This window comes from Macaca mulatta, chromosome 6, assembly GCF_049350105.2.
Source record: "Macaca mulatta isolate MMU2019108-1 chromosome 6, T2T-MMU8v2.0, whole genome shotgun sequence".
NCBI classification, from domain to species: domain Eukaryota; kingdom Metazoa; phylum Chordata; class Mammalia; order Primates; family Cercopithecidae; genus Macaca; species Macaca mulatta.
This window is the reverse complement of record NC_133411.1, coordinates 170,309,812-170,332,104: the sequence shown is the minus strand read 5'-3', so window position 1 is coordinate 170,332,104 and position 22,293 is coordinate 170,309,812. Positions and strand designations below refer to the sequence as shown.

The 22,293-nt window shown below is 36.5% G+C and overlaps 1 protein-coding gene across 2 annotated transcripts in view; it reads left to right on the top strand.

Moving 5' to 3' along the window:
- GABRB2 (gamma-aminobutyric acid type A receptor subunit beta2) overlaps positions 1-22,293 on the top strand; it is a 260,765-nt gene that overhangs the window by 76,031 nt on the left and 162,441 nt on the right. For both annotated transcript variants that reach the window (XM_015141351.3, NM_001168328.1), the window contains exon 4: positions 12,647-12,867. In XM_015141351.3, the coding sequence (XP_014996837.1) occupies positions 12,647-12,867 (221 nt within the window). The remainder of the gene's footprint in view (positions 1-12,646; positions 12,868-22,293) is intronic.

Here is a 22,293-nt window from a genome sequence, read left to right as displayed (position 1 = left end):
TATGTCCCAAATAGTTCTAGTATATGACTGTTTGTGTGTGTGTGCATGTATGTATGTGCGTGTGTGTGTGTGCATTTTGGAGGGAAGGTGGAGGGGAATAGAAGCAATGTTGGCGAAGGATGGGTCAGAATCAAAACTGGCAGTGAGTGGGTGTTTCAGAGGCAGCTTGGTATAGTACTAAGAACATGGGCTAATGGTCCGAGAATCCTACAACCAAACCAAGTCTTAGAAAATTATTGAATGAGTGATATTGGAATTATCACTTGCCTCAATGTGTCTCAGATGTGTCACTTGGAAAATGGAAATAATGAGATTAATAATAACAAACAATAATAATAACAGACATGTGTAGAATTAATCTGAGTCAGGCATTCTACTAATCATTTTCTTTGGGTGAATTTATTTACTCATAGGAACTATGATCTCCCTTGTTTTATGAAACATGGTGTCTCAGGGAGGTTAAGTAGCATGCCCAAGGTCTCACAGCAACTAGTTAAGTGGTTAATCCAATATATAACTTATAGTGCTTTTGTGATGATTAATGAAATAATGCATGCAAAAAGCAAGAACCTAGAGACAATGTTAAGTATTAACATGGGTGCAGACTAATTAGAAGATAAAATACTCTAAAGCAATTTGAGATAAATTTATAGGGCAATAAAAAGCATAAGTTGATAGCGAATAAATCATATATACAAAGTACACTTTAATTGTTGATTATCTCAAGGTGAACTGAGTCCTCTGCTAGGAATTTTACATACTAAGATAAGGGTCAGAGATAGTCAGTTATAGGGCTGGATTATTTTAGCAGTCCTTAGAACCAGTCCCATTATCACCGAGAAGGTAAGTCTATGATAAGATGCAAAATGAGCTAAGCAACATAGTGGAAAAACTGATTATCTGGACCATGTGCATTTTTGTTTCACATACAAGAAAATAATTAGTCACTTCTGAACTTGGATTTCCCTTATGAGTGATCTTAGGTGCAGCTTCCATGTCCTGAATGTATCTCTAGCAATTAGTCAGGGCTGCTACCTTGTGCTTCTTCCAAAATGCTGCAATTGAACATCTGGTGTGATGGCTTCTATTAAGGAGGAGCTGAGTTTTACTCCATTACATTCTAGTTTAGGAGGTTGAGAATGAGGAAATATTACCATGACCTATAATTGGATCAGCAATCTGTGGGCTCAGATGTGGAAGACAGAGCGTTTTAAAGAACTAGGAATGTGGAAACAGCTTCGTGGGAATACTCGCAATCCTCTCTGAGTTTCATTTGCTTTTGATAGACAAACTATGTCCTTCAGAAATCCTTATTCCCAGCTCTGGGACCTCGGTTGGTAGAATTAGAGCAGCTACGAAACACTGAGAGATCACCAGTAGCTCTGAGGGTGTTTGAAACAGGTAAGAAAGAGAAAAAGTGAAACCTAGCTCTCAAATGCCAGTGCGTGGAAATGACAAATTCCTACGGGGATTCAGGAATAATGATTACTAAAGAGGATTTTAAAATCAACACTTAAAACCCATTCAGGAAGCATAAACAAGCTTTCGTGTATCCATGAACAAATACTCAGGAAGGGTCACCTGTGTTAAAGATAAGATGCCTGGATCACTTAACAAAGACACGATGGCGTGGTTTCTGACTTCAGAAGCATCGTACGGTAGTTTCCCTTTATCTAGGGTTTCTCTTTCCATGGTCTCAGTTACCAGTGGTCAACCACTGTCCAAAGATATTACATGGAAAATTAGAGAAATAAACAATTCATAAATTTTAAATTGAGTGCCGTTTAGAGTAGTGTGATGAAGTCTCTCGCCATCCCACTCTGTCCCACCTAGAAAGTGAATCATCGCGTTGTCCGGCAGCTCCGCGCTGTCTGTGTTATCTGCCTGTTCATCACTCAGCAGCATTCTCGGTTAGCAGATCAGCTGTCACAATATCACATTACTTGTGTTCGAGTGACCCTTATTTTACTGAATGATAGCCCTAAAGCCCAAGAGTAAAGCTTCTGGCATATCATTATAGTGGTTCCGTTTTATTATTGTTGTTGTTAATCCCTTACTGTGCCAGATTTATAATTTAAACTTATCATGGGTGTGTTTCCATAGGAAAATCATAGTATACATAGAGTTATGCACTATCTGTGGCTTCACACATCCACTGGGGGTCTTGATATGTGTCCCCCATGGATAAGGTGGGGGCTATTTTGCAGTTTAGTTGGGGAGATTACTCCCCTCATCTAAATAACCGTTCAATTCAGTAGTGTTTTACTTACCACAGAACAATTACACACAGCATTAGAAGGCTCAGAGGATGAATGTTGATGTCTAGGGGAAGTGGAAGAATCCTCATGGATGTTTGAAAGATAGGTAGGGTTTGGCTAGACAGAAAAGAGGGGCAGCAATTCTCCATTATAAAAAAAAAAATAAAAGGAAAGAAAAGATGTATCAAGAGAGATAGAAAAGTTTAATTCAAGCAAAAGGTCAGGAAAGTGATTGGTTGAAAGTAAGTGTAGTGTCAGAGATGCATAGGATGTCTGAGACTCTTAAACAGGGATCATCCTTTCTATCTCAGATTGTTCACCTTGGATGAGAAAACAGAGATGAAGAAAGGTGAAGTGAGTAGAACAGACTGTGAAGAGCTTTGTAAGGAGCTTGTAGTTCATGACCATAGGGTTTCTTTGAAAGCTTTTGCAGAAGAATCCTTTGACTTGAACTTCCATTGCAGTAGAGAGGGTGCTATTAGACTTAAGTGAACAGCTCCGTGTGTATGTGTATGTGTATGTGAGAATAATGTTTACATCTCCTCTGAGTATTAAACAAGAAGCAGATATGAAGTCTTTACCTTAAAAATGAAATAATATTTCCTGAAGGTGAGGTGAAGAAGACTGAAGTTAGTGCCAGAAGAAGATTTTGAGGTTGCTTTTTTGTTGTTGTTGTTGTTGTTGTTGTTGTTTGGTGTTTAAGAGGAAACATAGTAGTGATTTCACCGATCAATGATGGCTTAAGCGTTAGCCTCCCTGGAAAAGGAAAAATGGTGTAACAATTAATGCTCTTACTCCCTGTGTGATTCTAAATGAACTCCTTTTCAATGTAAAAGAAATTTATACTTTGTAAATAATAAGTCTAAAGGTAGAGGCTTCTCATTTATTTGTGACTGTGAGTAAATTTTCTTTCTCTTCATACCAACCTCTGAAATATGTATAATTTTCTTTCTCTTCATACCAACCTCTGAAATATGTATAAAGACATATTTGTATATTAAACACTAATTTTATAATTTAACTCAACAAATAATTATTTGTTTAGTTTTGTTATAGAAATGATACATCTAACAAAACACAGATTAACAAAAATAATTGAAAATCACTTGACATATCATCACGCAAAGATACTACTATTAATATTAGGAATATTTTTAGGCACGTTTTCTCAATCTATATGTATGTTTCCCAAATTGGGTCATATTATGCATATTGTTTTCTAGTCTTCTCAAAAACATAAGAGCTAATAATATGTATTAGTAATATAGTAATAACATCTATTCATGTCATAAATATTTTTATAATATTATATTTATGCCTGTATGTATTTTATTATATGTTTGTACTATGTTTCATATACACAATTTTATATTGATGAAGAGTTAGGTTTTTACTAATTTTTTTATTGCTAATATAACAATAAGTATTTTGGGGGTATTAAGGCCTATGTGGTGTCTTTCATTCATGCGTTCATATCTTTTATAATTTGGGGGGTTTTTTATTGCTACTACGTTCTAAGCTCTGTTTTAGGCATAGGGGTACATCAGTGAATAAGCTAAGAAAGCTTCTTATTTTCATGGAACTTACCTTCCAGTTGGGTGACATGAAAATACATGAGGAGACAAATAAATGAATATTATTAACTGAAAAAATATGGTAAGTACTGTGAACATTATAAAAATGAGGGATGCGACAGGGATTGCTAGGACTGAGAGGAAGGGAAAACCTCACCGAGGAGGTTTGAGCTTTGAGTTGAACTCTGAGTCCCAGGAAGGAACCAGCCCCGCTTGGGGACATAGCCTGTCAGTTAGGTTTTCAGTCAGTTGTTAAGAAGAAGTTTGTAAAGTCTGAAGGAACTTGAAGTATTTGCCAAACAGAGAAAAGGCCAATGTGGATGGGCTTAGTGAGTGGAGTTGAGGGAAAGGAAGAGGGAATAGGTGGTAAGATCAAGGAGGTAGGTAGAATCCAGGTTATATAGGCCTTAAAGGCCATCGTAATAAGCTTGGATTTTATTCTAAGTGCAATAAAATGCTTTTAGACCATCTTAAGCAAGAAAAAGACATGATTTGCTTTACATTTCTACTACACTGTAGGAGCAAGGGTTAGCCTCAAGGAGATAGTAACAATGGCATTATGGTAACTCATAAATATTAGTGCCTTAAACTAGATTGTTTGTATTGGAGATAGATGTAATAGACTTATGACAATATTTGGAAGTAAAGCTGTCAAAACTTGCTGCTTAATTATTTTCTATAAATATTCCAAAGCATGCAAATACAAATATCAGAGCAAAGAATATGCACATTTTAGAAATCTCTGTACATATTCCAATGTATGCAACAGGAAATTTATACCACATAAGAGGCAATTGTAGTTTCTACCATTTACCAGAAATACTGACTTTATACACATGACTAAGATGTAATCTTTACTCTCACAGCCTATGATGTTGAGAATGTATGTACTATATAACTTAGGCCTCATTTTGGTATTATTCAGGTAATAATTTACACATCAGATGTATTTTCTCCCATGAAGTGGAAAAAAACAAGTTTTTAATTTTGAAAAGAGTTTGACATTCTACTCTTTGGAAATCAGCCCTATTGTGTCATATTTTTTAAAAATGGAAATACCTGACAAACTGAAAAACTTTTCTAAAATGCCTAAAGTTAAAACGTTCTACCTGGAATGATAGTAAAAGCTACAAATATGTGCTGCACAATTGTGGAGTTTTATTCACATGAAACTTGTATTACATTTAAATTAAATAACACTTGCTCTCATAGTTTCTAAATCACAGATTTTTATTACCCTAAAAACATTAACCTTATCTTATGAAAGACAGAAGGTCAGATTCTCAGCTCAAAACCTCAACTTTGGTATAGCATGAGTGAAGGAAAATAATAAATGATGGTATATTAGACACAGTTGTTCTTTCAACAAGGGGTAATTAAGATGAAGTTAAATATTTTGTCTTTTAAAATTATGAAAGCCTGATAGCAGAGAGAGCGATTTCTCTGAAACCATCTAATTTTGGAGACAAAGCCATTATCTAGAAGAACTCAACAAGCAAGTTTAATCACGAAAGCTCAAGATTTTAGTTCAATAATGGTAATTTTCAAAGCTTATAAAGTATAGTTCTAATGGACAAAGCAAATTAAGCAAACCACACCTTATCACTGATGAAAATAAACTTTAAACTCTGATCATTAAAAAATAAGCTGTTAGGTATCTTTAAATGGCAGACAAAATACATGTGAAACAACCCCTTTACCCTGCTATCTTATTGTCAAATAGAGAAATGGTAGGGAAAAAGACATAATTAAATTGAGAATTTCCCCATATACATAGCCATGCTTTAAAAGAAAAGAGGAAAAACTCCGTAGATAATAAATACTGAAGTCTCTACAGAAAAATAAATGCATATTGGAAACCATATAAATGAAGATAAATGAAGGGGAAGGGGAGGGCTGAAGCTCATCGTTGAATAATCATTCAGGTCCAGGTGGGCATAGAAGCCACTCACATGCAACCTGCAGACTTGAAACAGGGGAAGATGTTGCATCACACATCCAGAATGAAGTTGTATAGCTTCAAGTGGCCAGAACAATGCCATTAGTCTGGAAAATAAGAGTAAATGGAAAGTGATTCTCAAGGAGATATTTCTCATTTTCTAATGATAAAACTCTTTCAGTGGCTAATGTTGGTGTTTCCTTTTTTTTGGTTTGTCTTATTAGTACCTAAAAATTGTCATTGAATGAATATGTTGATTCAGGTTTAGATTAATGAAGAGAAATTTAGAAAGCATCCAAAAATACCACACAAAAAACTGCAGTGATTATAGCTATCACTGTAAATATGTTATTAATTTCCATAATCCTAAAATATCTACCCAAGATATTTGTTTATTACAAAGGATAATAGTGCTTCACGATGCAGAAGCCCAGCAGATGCTACCTTAACCAACTATTCAAGATTAAGATGACCGGAGTTTTCCAGAATGTCATTTTGACATTATGTACACTTTATGCGTACACTTTATATGATGGATACAACATTGCTTAGGTGATACACTGACCCAAATGGTAAAATCTCAATCTAATCATAAGCACACATCAAACAAATCCAAACTGAAAGACATTCAAGAACACCACCAAAAAACCTGACCGCTACTCTTCAAAAGCATTAACCTCATCAAAGACATGGAAACATTGAGGAACTGTCACAGGTTGAAGGTTAAGAACCATAAGTGTTAAGTGTAAGGTGATTCTTGGGTTGGATCCTTGAACAGAAAAAGGGCATTATTGATATGAAAGACAGTCTAATAAGGTCTGTAGTTAATATTATTATATAGGTAAATTTCCTGGTTTTATATTACTTTATGGCTTTGCAAAATGTTAGTTTTAGAGAAAGCTATGTAAAAACTATGCAGAAACTCTATATATCGTTTTTGTTTCAAACTATAAAGTTAAAAGAAATTTAAAAGGCAATAACATGTGATACATATGTATGTGTGTGCATATTCAAATATCCTATAACAAGAAGTAAATGTCCAAATAAAAAAATGTTCAATGAGGATGAATAGGCACTTTACAAAACAATAAACTTAAAAAAGATAAGAAACACAGACACGTTTTTTTACAGTCTGTATTTTTTAGACACTGAGCCAGAGAGACAGGAAAAGTTTAAATCTTGGCAATAGAAAACAAATTATAAAGATAATAAAAGCAAAAACAAAAAGTGTTTAGACATATAGAAGATTTTTAAATGACAACATGAGTTTAAATATAAGGTCAGCAGAGGATTTTCTAGAATGGAATTATTTCATCTGCAGAAATGGCCTTGGAAACCACCTACTCTAAGTGCACTGTTGTACAATTTGGGAATTGAGAGCCTATAACCATTTTGCGTGGCCCTGCCAGACTGTCCTGGTGGAGCCCTGTGTCCCTGTGTATTCATGAAGGAGACTTAACTTATAGCATAACTCTACCTTTTTTATTCCCTCCAGATGTCAGACAGCTTTTGTTTCCCCCAGTTCCTGTGTTAATTAGCTGTAGTTGTTCTTTTGGCTTGGAAACAGGCTCAGAGATTTGAAAGGCTTCCTTCAAGGTCACATCAGAGGAACATAAACATACTGGGATATGGACCTAGGTGTGTCTGATCCCAGAGACTATGCTTTTTTGAAAGCAGTTTAAACATTTATTTTTTTATTTATATACAGAAAAATGCACTCACTTTGGTATACAGTTCTGAGTTTTGAAAAATGCCTAAAATGCTAATACCACCACTGCTATTGAGAAGCAGAACAGTTCTGTTACCCAAAATGATTCTCTCATGCTTGCCCTTTGAGGTCTACTGCTCCCCCATCTTGAATCCCAGGGGACAGTTCATCTGTTCTTCATCCCTATAGTTTCACCTTTTTCACGTCATACAAATGGAATGATACAATATGTATCCCTTTGAATCTGGCTTCTTTCACTTAGCTTTCTGTATTTGAAAACCATTAATGACATTGCTTATATCAATAAGTTGGCTCCTTTTTTTCGCTGAGTAGTAGTCTGTTTCAGGGATGCTTTGCAATTTGTCTATCCCTCTCTCTGCTGAAGAGCTTTCAGATGCCTTCCACTTCTGGCAATTAAAATGCATCTGCTGTAAACAATTGCACACAGGAGTGGGATTGCTAGGTTTTATGTCAAATGTATGTTAACATTATAATAAATTGTCAAACTGCTTCCCATGTGGCTGATAGTTTTGTATTTCTGCTTGCAATGCATGAGACTTTGGGTGTACCTTCTCACCAGCACTCGGAACTGTCCGTTGTTTTTTGATGTTTTTATTTGCACTTCTTTAACGAGTGTGTGGTAGGATCTCATTGTGTTTTTTAATTTGTTTCCATAATGACTAGTGATGATGAGCATCATTTTATATGCTTATTTACTATATTTGTATCTTTGGTTAAGTGTCTGTTCACATCTTTTGCTTATCTTTGTTGGATTGTTTGAATTTTCAGAATTATTATATGCTTATATTTATGGATAGAAGTTGTTTGTCAGATATGTGATTTGAAAATATGTTCTTCCAATCTGTAGTTTACATTTTCACTCCCTTAATAGTGTCATTCCTAAAGAAAAAAAAAGTTTAAATTCTGTTGAGGTCCAATTTATCATTTTTTGTTTTATTGCTTATACTTTTAGGTTTGTATCTAAGAAGTCTTTGCTGAAAGTCAGAAAATTTCTTCCATTTTTCTCTTAAGGTTTTATAGTATTACACTTTACACTTAAATCGATGACACATCTGGAATTAAATTTTATATACAATGTGAAGTATGGGTCAAATTTTTAAATCTACATATCCATTTGTCTACTTGTATATGGATGTTCCATTTGATCCAAACTATTTGTTATATAATAAGATTATGCTTTCTCCAGTCTACTGTCTTTGAACCTTTGTCAGAAATCAATTGAACATATTAGTGCATGGGTTTATTTCTAGACTCTTCTGTTTTAGACCCTATGTTTCTACCAATGCTAGCACACTGTTGTAATATTAGTAGGTATTTAAATCAGTATAGTAAGTCCTGATATCAGATTGCGTGAGTCTTCCAGCATTGTTTTTCCCTTTCAAAATTGTTTTAGCTATTCTCTTTCATATATATAAAGATATATATGTATTTTTTATATAAAATATATATGTATAAATTTTTGGAATCACCTTGCCAACATCTACAAAAAAATCCTGATAGGATTTGAAATGAAATGAATAGCATTTAAGATGAAACGAAATAGCATTTTATCTGTAGGCCAATTTAGGGAGTATCGACATCTTAACAATATTCAATCTGTGAGTCCAGAAACATCTCTCTCTGTTTATTGAGGTCTTTATACTTTTAGCTGCGGGTGTGTGTGTGTGTGTGTGTGTGTGTGTGTGTGTACGCTACTTTAAGGAGTACAAAAGGAAGAAGAAAAATAATCAAGAAACTCATTCTTATAGTAGTATTTCTCACATTTTGATTATTTCCTCAGTCTTTCCACTTTGCATAGTCATCAGGTAGTTGCGATTTTATTTCTTCCAGAATTTTTAGTTGTAATTCGTCAGAGAAATTACCTGCAATGGGTTTACTTTATCTTGTTTGGTATTGAAAATCAATTGGCTTTAGTTTTAATTATATCAATCCTTCTCGGGTGGTGATGACATGGATCAAGGAGCACCCAGAAGTGGTTTATTTGGGGGTTTTCAGTGTGAATAAACCAACTGTGAAACAAGTTCCCAAAGGTGGAGTTGTCAAATGTGAAGGATAGCCTTGCAATATTAAAGTACAAAGGATTTATCTCGGGTGACTAGGAGCCTAGGGGAAAGGGTAGAAGACAGGACCACGCTTTCTTTTTATGTGCACTAACACTGAGTTAGAATCAGGAGCTTCTTCCTTTCTTGACAGTGTCATGATGTGTATTTGAAAATAAATGAAATCAAAATTGATGTGACAGTTTGCAGAATCACCAGGGCCTGTCTGGGAGCATTTTTTAGCAGGCACTGCCTTGCTGACAAATAACAGAAGTAAGCATGTAATGCAGAGTCTCACAATCTTACCATTTACTTAGTTCAAAAGATAAGATAATGTCCTGTGTCCAAACACATCTCAGCTGATTGATAAACTTCAGCACCTTCCAAACAGTATTATTTCTCCTAACTTGCAAGAGGGCTTATGAAAGAAGTGTAAGTAGCTTTCTCTTCTTGTAGTGATAATAGTCTATTTTTCCATTTCAAGAATTGGAAATCAGTAAATGTATTCTTTCCAGCACAGTCTTAATTGCATGGTTTATTTTTTATGTCCTATTTTTAGGTTATTTGTAACATAGGAACACACAAAAATATGTATCTGATCCTTTTTCTGTTTTCTAGTTATATAATCCATGAATCTTCATCTTGCTTTTATTATAAACTAACATGCTCCTCTAGAGATCTTCAAACTAATTCTTCACTAAAGCACGGTGCTGCAGAACAGTCCAGAATGCTAACTAAAGTAATCCACTAAAGCAAATTTCACCAACAACTATTTGATACACATTTAGGATATTAATATGTCTTTTGTTAGGATAGAAGTTTGTTTGTAAAATTGGAAGGTCCTACCCTGATTTCTGAGTAAGGTCAAAATGTGTGTGTTTTCTAAGCCTCAGAAAATATTTAAATGTTTTTTACAATGAGTTACGTTGTTCCTATGAAAACTGTTTGGTGTTAGAGCAGATAATATGAGTCATATTTCAAAATGATATAACCAAATTAAGATGTATAAATCTCAACAAACGTTAGAAAAATGCAAGATTTTACTGAATTTTAAGTGTGTGTCTTATACACAAAACTATGCAGATTTGGACAGAAATCCACTAGGCATAGCTTACTGGACATATATTCTTTCATTCACTCGTTATTTGAGCCCTTGGCACTGCTCTAGCCTCTCAGGTTGCAGAGATAATTAATACATGACTCTAGTTTTTTAAAAACCCTCAAGTAGGGCATTGTGAACTGATTTTAAAATAGAATTGTAATTATGCTTTTCAAATGAATATTTGGACCTTCACTTAGTCATTCAGATGAGGGTGAGAGAGCAATTACATTGTACCCATAGGCTTCTAATGGATAAAATATGTCACTTATAAATGCTTCATTCATAGAATATAGCTTTTTGTAGTTTACAAATTGCATTTGAGTTGTACATTTAATTTTCATAATAACCTTCTGATTAGATCAGGCGTGTGTTAAAAGCCCCATTTATATTTAGTGGAACTGAAACTAAAAGAAGTTGTGTATATTTACCTCCTAGAAACAGAATTGAGAAATGGTAGAACTGGAACTCCAAGAGCACTGGTCACATTACAGCAGCCAGCCCACTGTGTCTAAAAGTTGTAGCCCAGCCTATTTGTCCATAATGTTGGGATTAAAATTCTCGTGATAAACTGACTGAATTCATTTTGTTTAGATAGCTGAGAAGCTTACATTATCCTCAGTGTACATGTCACCTTTCCTGGAAAGCCCACCTTGATTAGACTAGACTGATTAGGATTCTCACTTACAAACTCTCGCAATTACTACCATAATAAGTTACCCACTTTGTAACAATCTATTTTAAATAAGCATACCCTTCTAAAATTTCATGGGGCTAATTGTCTTGACTGCTGTGTTTCTACTCTCCCTATGTATCACTGGCTCAAATGAGCAGGTCTTACTGATTCTTCAAACATGCCAGGCCTGTCTATTTATCGTAGGGCCTCTACAGAGTCCCCTCTGCTTGGCATGTTCTTTTCCTAAGAGCCAGTGGTTTGGGCTCCTTCTCTGCTCTCTGCACAATACCAACTCCCAAGAAAAGCTTTTTGTCACCATTCTAGTTAGATATTTTGCACCTCGATTTATGTGCTTCATAAAATGTAGCATTATTTGACATGATTCTGTTGATCTATCTATGCTTTGTTTTTAAATTCCCTGAGAGCAGGCATTTAATCTGTCTTGTTTACCACTTTCATCTCAGCACCTCAATGGTTCCTGTCAACTACTGTATACAAATTATATATTTAATGAATGAATGAATGGAAGAATGAATTGATGAATTCTTAGGTTTGGATGTGCTAGTTGATTTTGTTAGTACACGTAGAAACAAATACATAACTATTTTTTAAATTGTGTTTATATCTCACCTAAAAGAGTCCTGTGTACTCCACTTTGGAAAGCACAAATTAATCATTAGGTAATTATTCCTTAATATCTTTCTTCCTTGGAAATATATCATAAATTTCATGTGAATATATTCTCTTCACTTCTGTATTCATAGTGCCCACCACTGTGCCTGGCCCATGCCAGGTACTGGGTAAGAATGGGTTTAATAAATTAGTATTTGCCTATATATGTGAATAGTATATGTTTGTACTGTGTGGCCATACACACACACACACACACACATACACACACACACACACATACATATATAAATTTGTTTTCTTGGCCAGATGTGGTGGCTTATGCCTGTAATCCCAGCATTTTGGGAGGTTGGGGTGGCCAGATCACCTGAGGTCAAGAGTTCGAGACCAGCCTGTCCAACATGGTGAAATCCTGTCTCTACTAAAAACACAAAAAAATAGCTGGGCGTGGTGGCACACACCTGTAATCTCAGCTACTTGGGAGGCTGAGGCAGGAGAATTGCTTGAACCCAGGAGAGGGAGGCTGCATTAAGCCAAGATCGCACCACTGCAGTCCAGCCTGGGTGACAGAGTGAGACCCTGTATCAAAAAAATAAAACAAAATTAAAAATAAATTTATTTTCTTATTAATACGGAGATGTTTGCTTATCCCCCAGATCTGTTTGGGTGTAAACTAACCATGTTTTTTTCTCACATTTACAGGATTATACCTTGACAATGTACTTTCAACAAGCCTGGAGAGATAAGAGGCTGTCCTATAATGTAATACCTTTAAACTTGACTCTGGACAACAGAGTGGCAGACCAGCTCTGGGTGCCTGATACCTATTTCCTGAACGATAAGAAGTCATTTGTGCACGGAGTGACTGTTAAGAACCGCATGATCCGCCTGCATCCTGATGGCACCGTCCTTTATGGACTCAGGTCTGTTGTCCCCAATTCAAAATATAACTTTTGCTGAACAAAATAGCTGTCACTTTTCACTGGATGGAAGTATTGTGCTATTTTCCTTACTCTTTCTTCAGTTCTACTAAGAAACAGCTAAGCCTCCTATCCACTAGACATTCAAGAGCTTAAGGTAGCATGCTTACAAAGGGACTTAACTCCAACTAAGACTGCGCTTTTCTGAATTATCTTCCAATATCAGCTGCTGATCCTAAAGCTGCTTTCTTTAAGGAGTAGGGATAAACAATATCAAAATAGCTGAGACACAGGGCTTCTTTAAAATGCAAAAACATGGTGAATGCCAAATAATTGTTTGAATGTGGGAGACGCTGTGTTTTAGAAATTGCTTCTGAGCTGCCTGAACGGGATCATGCCCCTCTGATGATGAGAAAGCTTATTGTGACCTCTTACCTTCCAAGGAGCAATCAGACTTGCAAATAAATAAAGTAGTCATCTCATGTTTATTGATAGGAAATTTATACTCAAATATCCCTCTATGTCAGGAGATACTTGTGATACTCTGATATTTGGGTGAGGATAATTTGTAGAATAAGATCGCTTTTCTTTTAAAGTTTATTCTGTACTGAAAGCATGTTTTCATATTAAAAGATGGTTTTCTAGAAAAAAAAAGGAGAAAATACAACTTTTTCTGAAAACACTATAATATAAAGAATTCTCTTCATTAGAGTGGAAGAAATTCTAAACTCAGATTTTCAGTTGCATAATTTATTCTGTGTTACATGAATATGTGGTTACCTTCTCATAATGGTGATAATAATAACATTAATATTCATTTATTGAACCCTTGCTATGGGTCAGACATTGAGCTAAGTGCTTTCATGCGTTATTCTAGTAAACCCTTACAACAGCCTCATACATTAGGAACTGCTATTGTCTTTATTTTCAAATGAAGAAACAGAGGCTGATGCAATTTGCCAAAGATTGCAAAGAAAGTAATCTCTGGAGAGGGTACATGAACCCTGTTCCAAGTTCAGAGCCAGAGCCCTCAACGGGATGCCTCCAATCCCACATATTTCTTGTCTATTCTATCTCATTTTTATTTTCTGCTATATTCAGTACTCCTGACTGATACATCATCTCAGATCCTAAGATTCAGCTCTTTTGTTTATGACATTTGTAGAGAAAAAGGCATTTGGCCTTCAAGGGAGGGAGGGATGAGAAAGGCAGAACGAGAGCACATTTGTACTCCGTGGCAAGCACTGGTGGTAGAGAAATGAGTTAGATACAGGCACTGCTCACATACATGCCTCAGAAAAGAAGGAAATAGAGAGAGAATGTAAGTTGACTGGTAAAGTTTGAAAAGATTCTACTGAAGTGGTGGACTTCGAAAGTACTAATGGAAAGAATTGTGTTCAGCAGATACATGATACTAAAATTATTACTTGGAATCAACTACAAAACATACCGTATCAGAGAGGCCTTGATGAGAGGGTGACCATGTGTGCAGTGGAGAACAGGGAATGAAAGAAGGTTGTAGTTTAACATTTTTAAAAAGTTAAGCATGGAGGGAGGTAAGAATCTAGAAGAAGGCAGGAGACTTAGAAATGATAAGTTACCCAGAGCAGACCCAGAGCTGGATGCATTTTGTCCATCATATCACTTCATCTTCACAAGAATAATGCAAAAATCACCCTGTGCTCTTCCTGTTTCTCCAGAATACCTATTTTTAGGGCACAGGACGTGTCATATTCTCCTTTGTATACCCAATACTGACTAAGCACTAAGCACCTACACTGTAAATAGCAATGCAGTAAAGGTTGAGGATGAATTCATAAATGCATGTAGGCAAAGTTGAGTGGACAGGAAAATCAACAATCAGAATGCCTTTAGAATCGAGAGGAAAAGGGGGCCAGGCACGGTGGCTCACGCCTGTATTTCCCAGAACTTTGGGAGGCCGAAGCGGGCGGATCACAAGGTCAGGAGATTGAGACCATCCTGACTAACACGGTGAAACCCCGTCTCTACTAAAAACACAAAAAAATTAGCCAGGCGTGGTGGCAGGGGTCTGTAGTCCCAGATACTCGAGAGGCTGAAGCAGGAGAATGGCGTGAACCCGGGAGGAGGAGCTTGCAGTGAGCCGAGATCGCGCCACTGCACTCCAGTCTGGGCGACAGAGTGAGACTCCGTCTCAAAAAAAAAAAAAAAAAAAAAAAGAATTGAGAGGGAAAAAGGGTAAATCAATATTATAGATGATGAATTGGTTCTTTATATCATTAAGTCATTAATCAAACAAAACTGATGACAAGTTATTCTTATCATTAAGATCACCTGGACACTATTGCTGTACCTTTAACTCATGACATTGGGAAATCATCATTCTCCCATTCCCACTTCCATCAAAGGCTATAAAAAAATATGCAGGCTCCTGAACACGTCTAACATGCATAGAATTAACGCCTCCCCAAGGAGAGGACTCATGAATGGTGATTGTTCTCTCAGCTGTATTGTTAATTGTGAAGGGGAGATTAATAAGAACTTTCATCAGAAATATATAGATGTCCCGTTCCAGTTTTAATGGGCAAATAGTAGAACAATTTGTTCCTTAGAGAGAAATTTAATGCATATCAGATCTTTCTCAACTCAAGGAGGTTCATTTGCAATAGATAAGTAAAAGGAATTCAGTTAAAGTTAGCTATTTTTCTATTTAATTTCTAGCTCTATTTTATATAGTGCTAAAATATATTATTCTATTGTTACAGTTGATTCTACAATACTTAGCCCCTCCTGCTACTTACCCACCCCCAGCCAGTAATTTTCTATTGCTGATACTGTAGTAAGAAGTTTATTTTGTGTCTGTATTCCATAGGGCTGCATTGAAACGACACTTAAAATAGTAATAATATTAATAATACTAGTATCGGTAGCTAGTACTCATTAAGAGACTTAGCATGTACTTGTCACTGTTACACAGAACTTTGTAAAAAAGTTACACAGAACTTTGCATATATTATCTTATTAATATTAACTTTAGCCCTGCAAAATGGGTACCATCATTTTCTCCATCTTACATGAAGAAATGAAGAAAGTTGCTGACAAAATTACACAGCTGCTATGCAGAAGAGCTTAGTTATCTGAAGGCAAAGACGTTGATCTTCACTATTCTGTCCTGCTTCTTAGGTACTGGCAAGATGGAAATAAAGAATAGTAGGAATCACCTGAGAGCATACAGGGAACAAAAAAGATAAAAAAGTGTTTAGATGGAAACAACTTTTATTAGTCCATAAGTACAGGCTTTATTCTGGATTGATAAAAATAAGGCCCTAGTGAACAACCTGCCTGAGTCTTCTGTGAAAGGTGCATTATTCAGTCCTGTGGTTCACACCGGTTCCAGTTTAGTAGGGAATTTTGCTGTTAGGATTTCTGAGGCACAGGCAAGATCTTTGTAAAGAATTTGGCACTGGTAAAGTTTACTAGTCTGGGTAAGATGTATTGAAGGGCAACCACGTAGACCTGGATATGGGAAGCTGGCACAGGAAACACTTTAAATATCAAGGCAGTGACCAAGAAATTGGGTAGAACTAAGCCTGTAAGCTAAATGTCTTGTGAGTTTAAGGCAAAATTTAAGGGCTTAAACTTCTTTCCCATTAAGACAAATGAAGATTGGTGGGGAAGGTTAAAGGAAGGACCGTCATTTACACCATCTGAGTAAGCTTCTTTCATAGGATTTTCTTCAGTGAAATCTTCAGATATTAAAACATAATAAAGATAGAGAAAGCAGTATTGCAAAATATCAATGCTTATTGAATTTAATGGTAGGTATGTAAGTGTTCATTGTGTTGTTTTTTCAACTTGTCTGTTTGAATGTTTTCATAATAAAATTTGGGGCTGGGCATGGTGGCCCATGCCTGCAATGTCAGCACTTTGGGAGGCTGAGGTGGGCAGATTGCTTGACCTCAGGAGTTCAGGACCAGCCTGGGCAAAATAGCAAAACTCTGTCTCTACAAAACATATAAAAATTAGCTGGGCATGGTGGCATGTGCCTGTAGTGCCTGCCTCTCTGGAGGAGGCTGAGGTGGGAGGATGGCTTGAGCCCAGGAGGTGGATGTTGCAATGAGCGTATTTATACCACTGCACTCCAGCCTGGATGACAGAGCCATACCCTGTCTCAAAACACAAAAAAAATGGAGAACAAAATTTCATGTTTCAGAGGCCTCGGGACCTTTGGTTCTATTATCTGGGAAATACCACTCAACATTTACAAGGTCTGCAGTCATGGGATGATAGTTCCCATCTCTCATGTGTAGCAAATCTTCTATGAACACATCCTTTTAGTACCTGTGTCAGAAGAGGGGGTCGTCTCATCTCAGAGGATGTGTGGCTCAGTGGGTGAGATCCATGATCCATGATCACGGATAGCCAGGCTAAGCCATTATCCAGAGAGCGGTGCTCAAAGCTCTTCAACCAGAACCTTGCTACCACTATTGTCAAATTTTCATTCTGCAGAAGCATGCCCACTGCTTCTGATGGCGCACAACATGAACTCTAAGTCTGCTCATGCTCATATTTTGTGCTTGGTGAGCAAGAAATTTAAGCATGCACACCAGCTGCTCAACAAACTTGCATTAAGGTACAGTGGTCTTGGGGATTTCAGGAGACGAGATGAGGATTTAGAAATATGGACCCTTTTTTATGGACTAAGTTCTAACTGTTTTCATTCTGATTGGATCTCTGTTTTCCCATCTCTAAAAGCACAGGATTGCAGCATATCCTAGTTATTCCACTGCTTTTCAGTATGAAAATCATTCCAGGGGCTCTGAGAACAGATTTCTAATGCTATGCAGATAGATAAATGGACCCAAATGGGGAATCCAACCAATTTCCTTAACAAAGAATAATGATAATGGAAGTTGGGTTTTAATTTGGACTTTTGTCAGTGGCTTCTCATTGAACCTTAAGCATATTTCCAGGTTTTATTGTCGTCATTCATAGGAAGATGGGTGAATTAGATGCTATCAATATTTTCACTATCCAGTCATTATTTGAGTCAATGATTAATCAATGTAAATTAATGTATAATCTATGAGAATAAAAAATGAAATCATATAGTTGGAGTAGCACAGTAACTGGTGGATAGTAAGTGCTCAGTACCTCTTAATATTTAATAAATAAATGGAAGCATGGATGGGAAATTATATAATTTTACCCTAGTTATCTTTTCATTGTTCTGTGAAGTAAGACACTAGTTTCTTTGTGTAGAATAAAAAGAGTGGGACTGAGCAAGCACATTGAAAGGAATGGGAAAGGCCTAGGCCAGGCATGCCTAGAATGCAAAGAAAACTGCTGAAGAAAATTCAAAGGACTGTCAAACAGTGTTGAGGACACAAACTTATAGTGGAGCCAGGTACCTCCAGCCATTGCATTTGACAGCTTGAGATCACGACTAAGGAAATTAGATGCCTGGCATGGGACCCAGGTGATGACAACTCTTAAATAAGACCCCCAATCCCCAAGCCAGGTGCCTCAGTTGTAGCATGCCTTCAATAATTTTCATTTAATAACGTGTTGTATGGTTCTCCCTAAACCCAGTCTCTCCTTTTCGTCTCATCATGTCTTATCACTCTTCCGTTTTCTCAACTTCATTTGAAGAGCTTCAGGAATAATTAAGTTATAAATAGTGCTTATTTTTTTTATTTTTATTATTATTTTTTTGTGTGTGAATCTCACTCTGTCTCCAAGGCTGGAGAGCAGTGGTGCAATCTCGGCTCAGTGCAACCTCTGCCTCCCATGTTCAAGCAATTTTCCTGCCCCAGCCTCCTGCGTAACTAGGATTACAGGTGCTCGCTGCCACATCTGGCTAATTATTTGTATTTTTAGTAGAGACGGGGTTTCAACATGTTGGCCAGGCAGGTCTTCAACTCCTGACATCAAATGATCTGCCCACCTCGACCTCCCAATGTGCTAGGATTACAGGCATGAGCCACTATGCTTGGCCAAGTGCTTTTTTCTAAAAAAAGACTTAAAATGGCAGTTTGTGATCAAAGAATATTGAAAGCCTTGAATACAAAATTCTCACTGTCTTAGTTGATTTGGGCTGCTATAATAAAATACTATAAACTGGGAGGCTTTGTAAACAGCAGAAACTTATTTCTCACAGTTCTGCAGCCTGGGAAGTGCAAAATGAAGTCACTAGCAGATTTGGTGTCTGATGAGGTCCTGTTTCCTTATTCATAGATGATACCTTCTCACTGTGTCCTCACCAGGTGAAAGCGGCAGAACAAACTATGGGCACCAATCCTGTTAGAGCCTGCCCTCAGGACCTAATCATTTCCCCAAAGGCTCTACCTCCCACTACCATTACATTGGAAATTAGGTTCAACTCATGAATTTGTGGGACACAGACATTCACAATATACCACTCACCTTCACTCTTGGTCACTGTTGATAACTCAGGACAATCCGATTATAAAATTAAATACATCCTGTAATTTACCAAACTATTTAGAGATTTCCATCAAGAGATATGGCTAGATGTGAAGAAGAATGTTTTCTTGGGAGTGGGTTAGCTGTAGACGTGATAACAAAAGACGTTCCGGTTGACTAGGCAGAAAAAATCCTATCAATTTAAAAAGCAGATATTTAAAGCAGACTGAAATATACTCTATTCCAAAATAACATTGGCCCAATTAGATCATTTTCAGAATAGTTTAAAGAAAAATGATATAGGAAATACAGAATTTTTGTGTGAGTGTGAGACAGTGTCTCACTCTGTCACCCAGGCTAAAGCACAGTAATGCAATCTCGACTTGCAGCAACCTCCGATTCCCAGGTGCAAGTAATTCTCCCACCTCAGCCTCCTGAGTAGCTGGACCTACAGGCACGTGCCATCACACTTGGGTATTTCTTGTATCATTTTTGTAGAGGTGGGGTTTCTCCTTGTTGCTCAGGCTGTTCTTGAACTCCTGGGCTCAAGCCATCCACCTGCCTTGGCCTCCCAAAGTGCTAGGATTGCAGGTCTGAGCCTCTGTGCTTGGCCTGGAATTTTTTTAAAATAATTATTTTAGGTTCAGGAGGTACAAGTGCAGGTTTGTATACTTGAGGTATTTTGCATAATGGTGGGATTTGGGCTTCTGTGGAGCCCATCACTCAAATATTAAATAGGAAGCAGAATTCTATCAGTGAACTCAGCTGAAGCTCAAGCAGGTAAAAATCAGATTTAATCTGGTGTTGACATGCTCATCGTAAAGAAGGTCACATAGATATAATTCAGACTATTATTCACTTAAAATAGGATATTTATTGGGTTTCAAAAACTAATGAATAATTACAATGGACAAGAAATCAGAAGACCTGCATTCTTGTCCAAAATTAATGATTCTTCTGATCACTCATTTAAATGATTGCTAAATGTTTATTCTAGCTCCCCAAAGCCCATTAATTCTGTGACTTTGCTAGTGTACGACATATCCTTTTAGCACTTCCATCTCATTATGCATAAAACAGTATTTAAAATATTTCAATTGCTCCAGAAACTATTTATCTCCTTGAAGAAAACCCTGATTTATTAAGCAATCGAAAACATCATAACATTCAGGTACACAAAAGAGCAGTCAACTTGAATTATCAATTGATGTCATCTTTTTGTGAGCATAACAGTGCACATTTTCATTTAAACTTAGAATCTAAATCTAAATTGGCTCTATTTATTTATGCCAAGTCATTAATATTACATCATACTTTATCACATTGAAAACTCTTCAACAAACACAGTAAAATACTTGTTGAATCATGAAATAATACATGTTTCTTATTGACTATTTAGAAAATATAGTTCTTATGAAAATAAAATTACTCCAATCCTACCACACAGAAATAACCACCACCTTGGTCTTGCTGTATATGCCTTTCAAGTATTTTTCTTTTAAAAAAGTATATATGGCCGGGCGTGGTGGCTCAAGCCTGTAATCCCAGCACTTTGGGAGGCCGAGGCGGGCGGATCACAAGGTCAGGAGATCGAGACCACAGTGAAACCCCGTCTCTACTAAAAATACAAAAAATTAGCCGGGCGCAATGGCGGGCGCCTGTAGTCCCAGCTACTCAGGAGGCTGAGGCAGGAGAATGGCGTGAACCCAGGAGGCGGAGCTTGCAGTGAGCCGAGATCGCGCCACTGCACTCCAGCCTGGGCAACAGCGTGAGACTCCATCTCAAAAAAAAATAAAATAAAATAAAAATAAAAAATAAAAAAGTATATATATATAGTTTATTATGAAAACATTCATCTTATATATACAATTCTGTATCTTTTAAAATTAACAATGAATGTGTAGTAAGCATGTTTGTAAAGTCAATAAAACCCTCCTCACCATCATTCTTCAACCATGATAGGGCATTTAAAATATATTTCTTGACCCAATATAGGATATGGCTTATGGTTTTGACATAAGCTGAAATATTTGGTTGTGGCTGCCAAATGCAGGACTATTATTTAAAATTTACTTTGTGTTTTAATGAGAAATAGGCAAAATTATTTGTGACACATTTATAATCTTATAGTTGTACGGTTGTAATTTGTAGTCTCATTAGTTGATGAAGTAGCTCAGGGTATATACTCCTACCAATTTTATTAGGACAGTTCTTATGGAAGGAATGCCTTTCTTATGTTCTCAGTTGTAGCTGACCCATCTAAAAATCATTTTTTGTCTTTTTGCATAAGGGAGGAGGCCTTAATTTCACATGAGTACACACCTCCCATGTGGAACATTAGATCAGAAACTTGTCACTTCTGATTAAATGTTCACATTCTTAAAGAAAGATTCAGCAGGAAGCAGAAGGTAATTCAACCACCTCCTGCTTTGTATGTTCTGTCATTGGGAAATGGCAAAGGATAATGTTAGTCTGTAATGAATTTAGACAGGCAGGATTTTATTAATGTTATCGTCTTCCTCTACCCTGAAAGTTTTACCACAGGATGACTGAGTAGTCATCTCACACTGAAATATATTTTATCAAACTTTAATATATCAATTTTTAACTTGGATTTCCTAATTCATTTTCATAGAGATATTGAGTGACTATATTTTGTCAAGCAGAACAAAAGAGATTTCATTAAGAATATAAGTCCTTCTGGCCAGAATGTGAGAACCTATTGTCTAAATTTTCCCAGTCTTCAAAGCACCTGTCTCTACTTGTATGTGAAAAAAATGCATATGATGAACTGTTACAGAATGCAACCTCTTTAACGAGTTGCAATTACTTTTTTAAAAAAGATCTTCTCCATAATTGTCCTATAAGATTAAAAATAAATATATTTATTTTTTTTATTTTTTTTTTTATTTTTTTTTTTTTTGAGACGGAGTCTTGCTCTGTCGCCCAGGCTGGAGTGCAGTGGCGCGATCTCGGCTCACTGCAAGCTCCGCCTCCCGGGTTCACGCCATTCTCCTGCCTCAG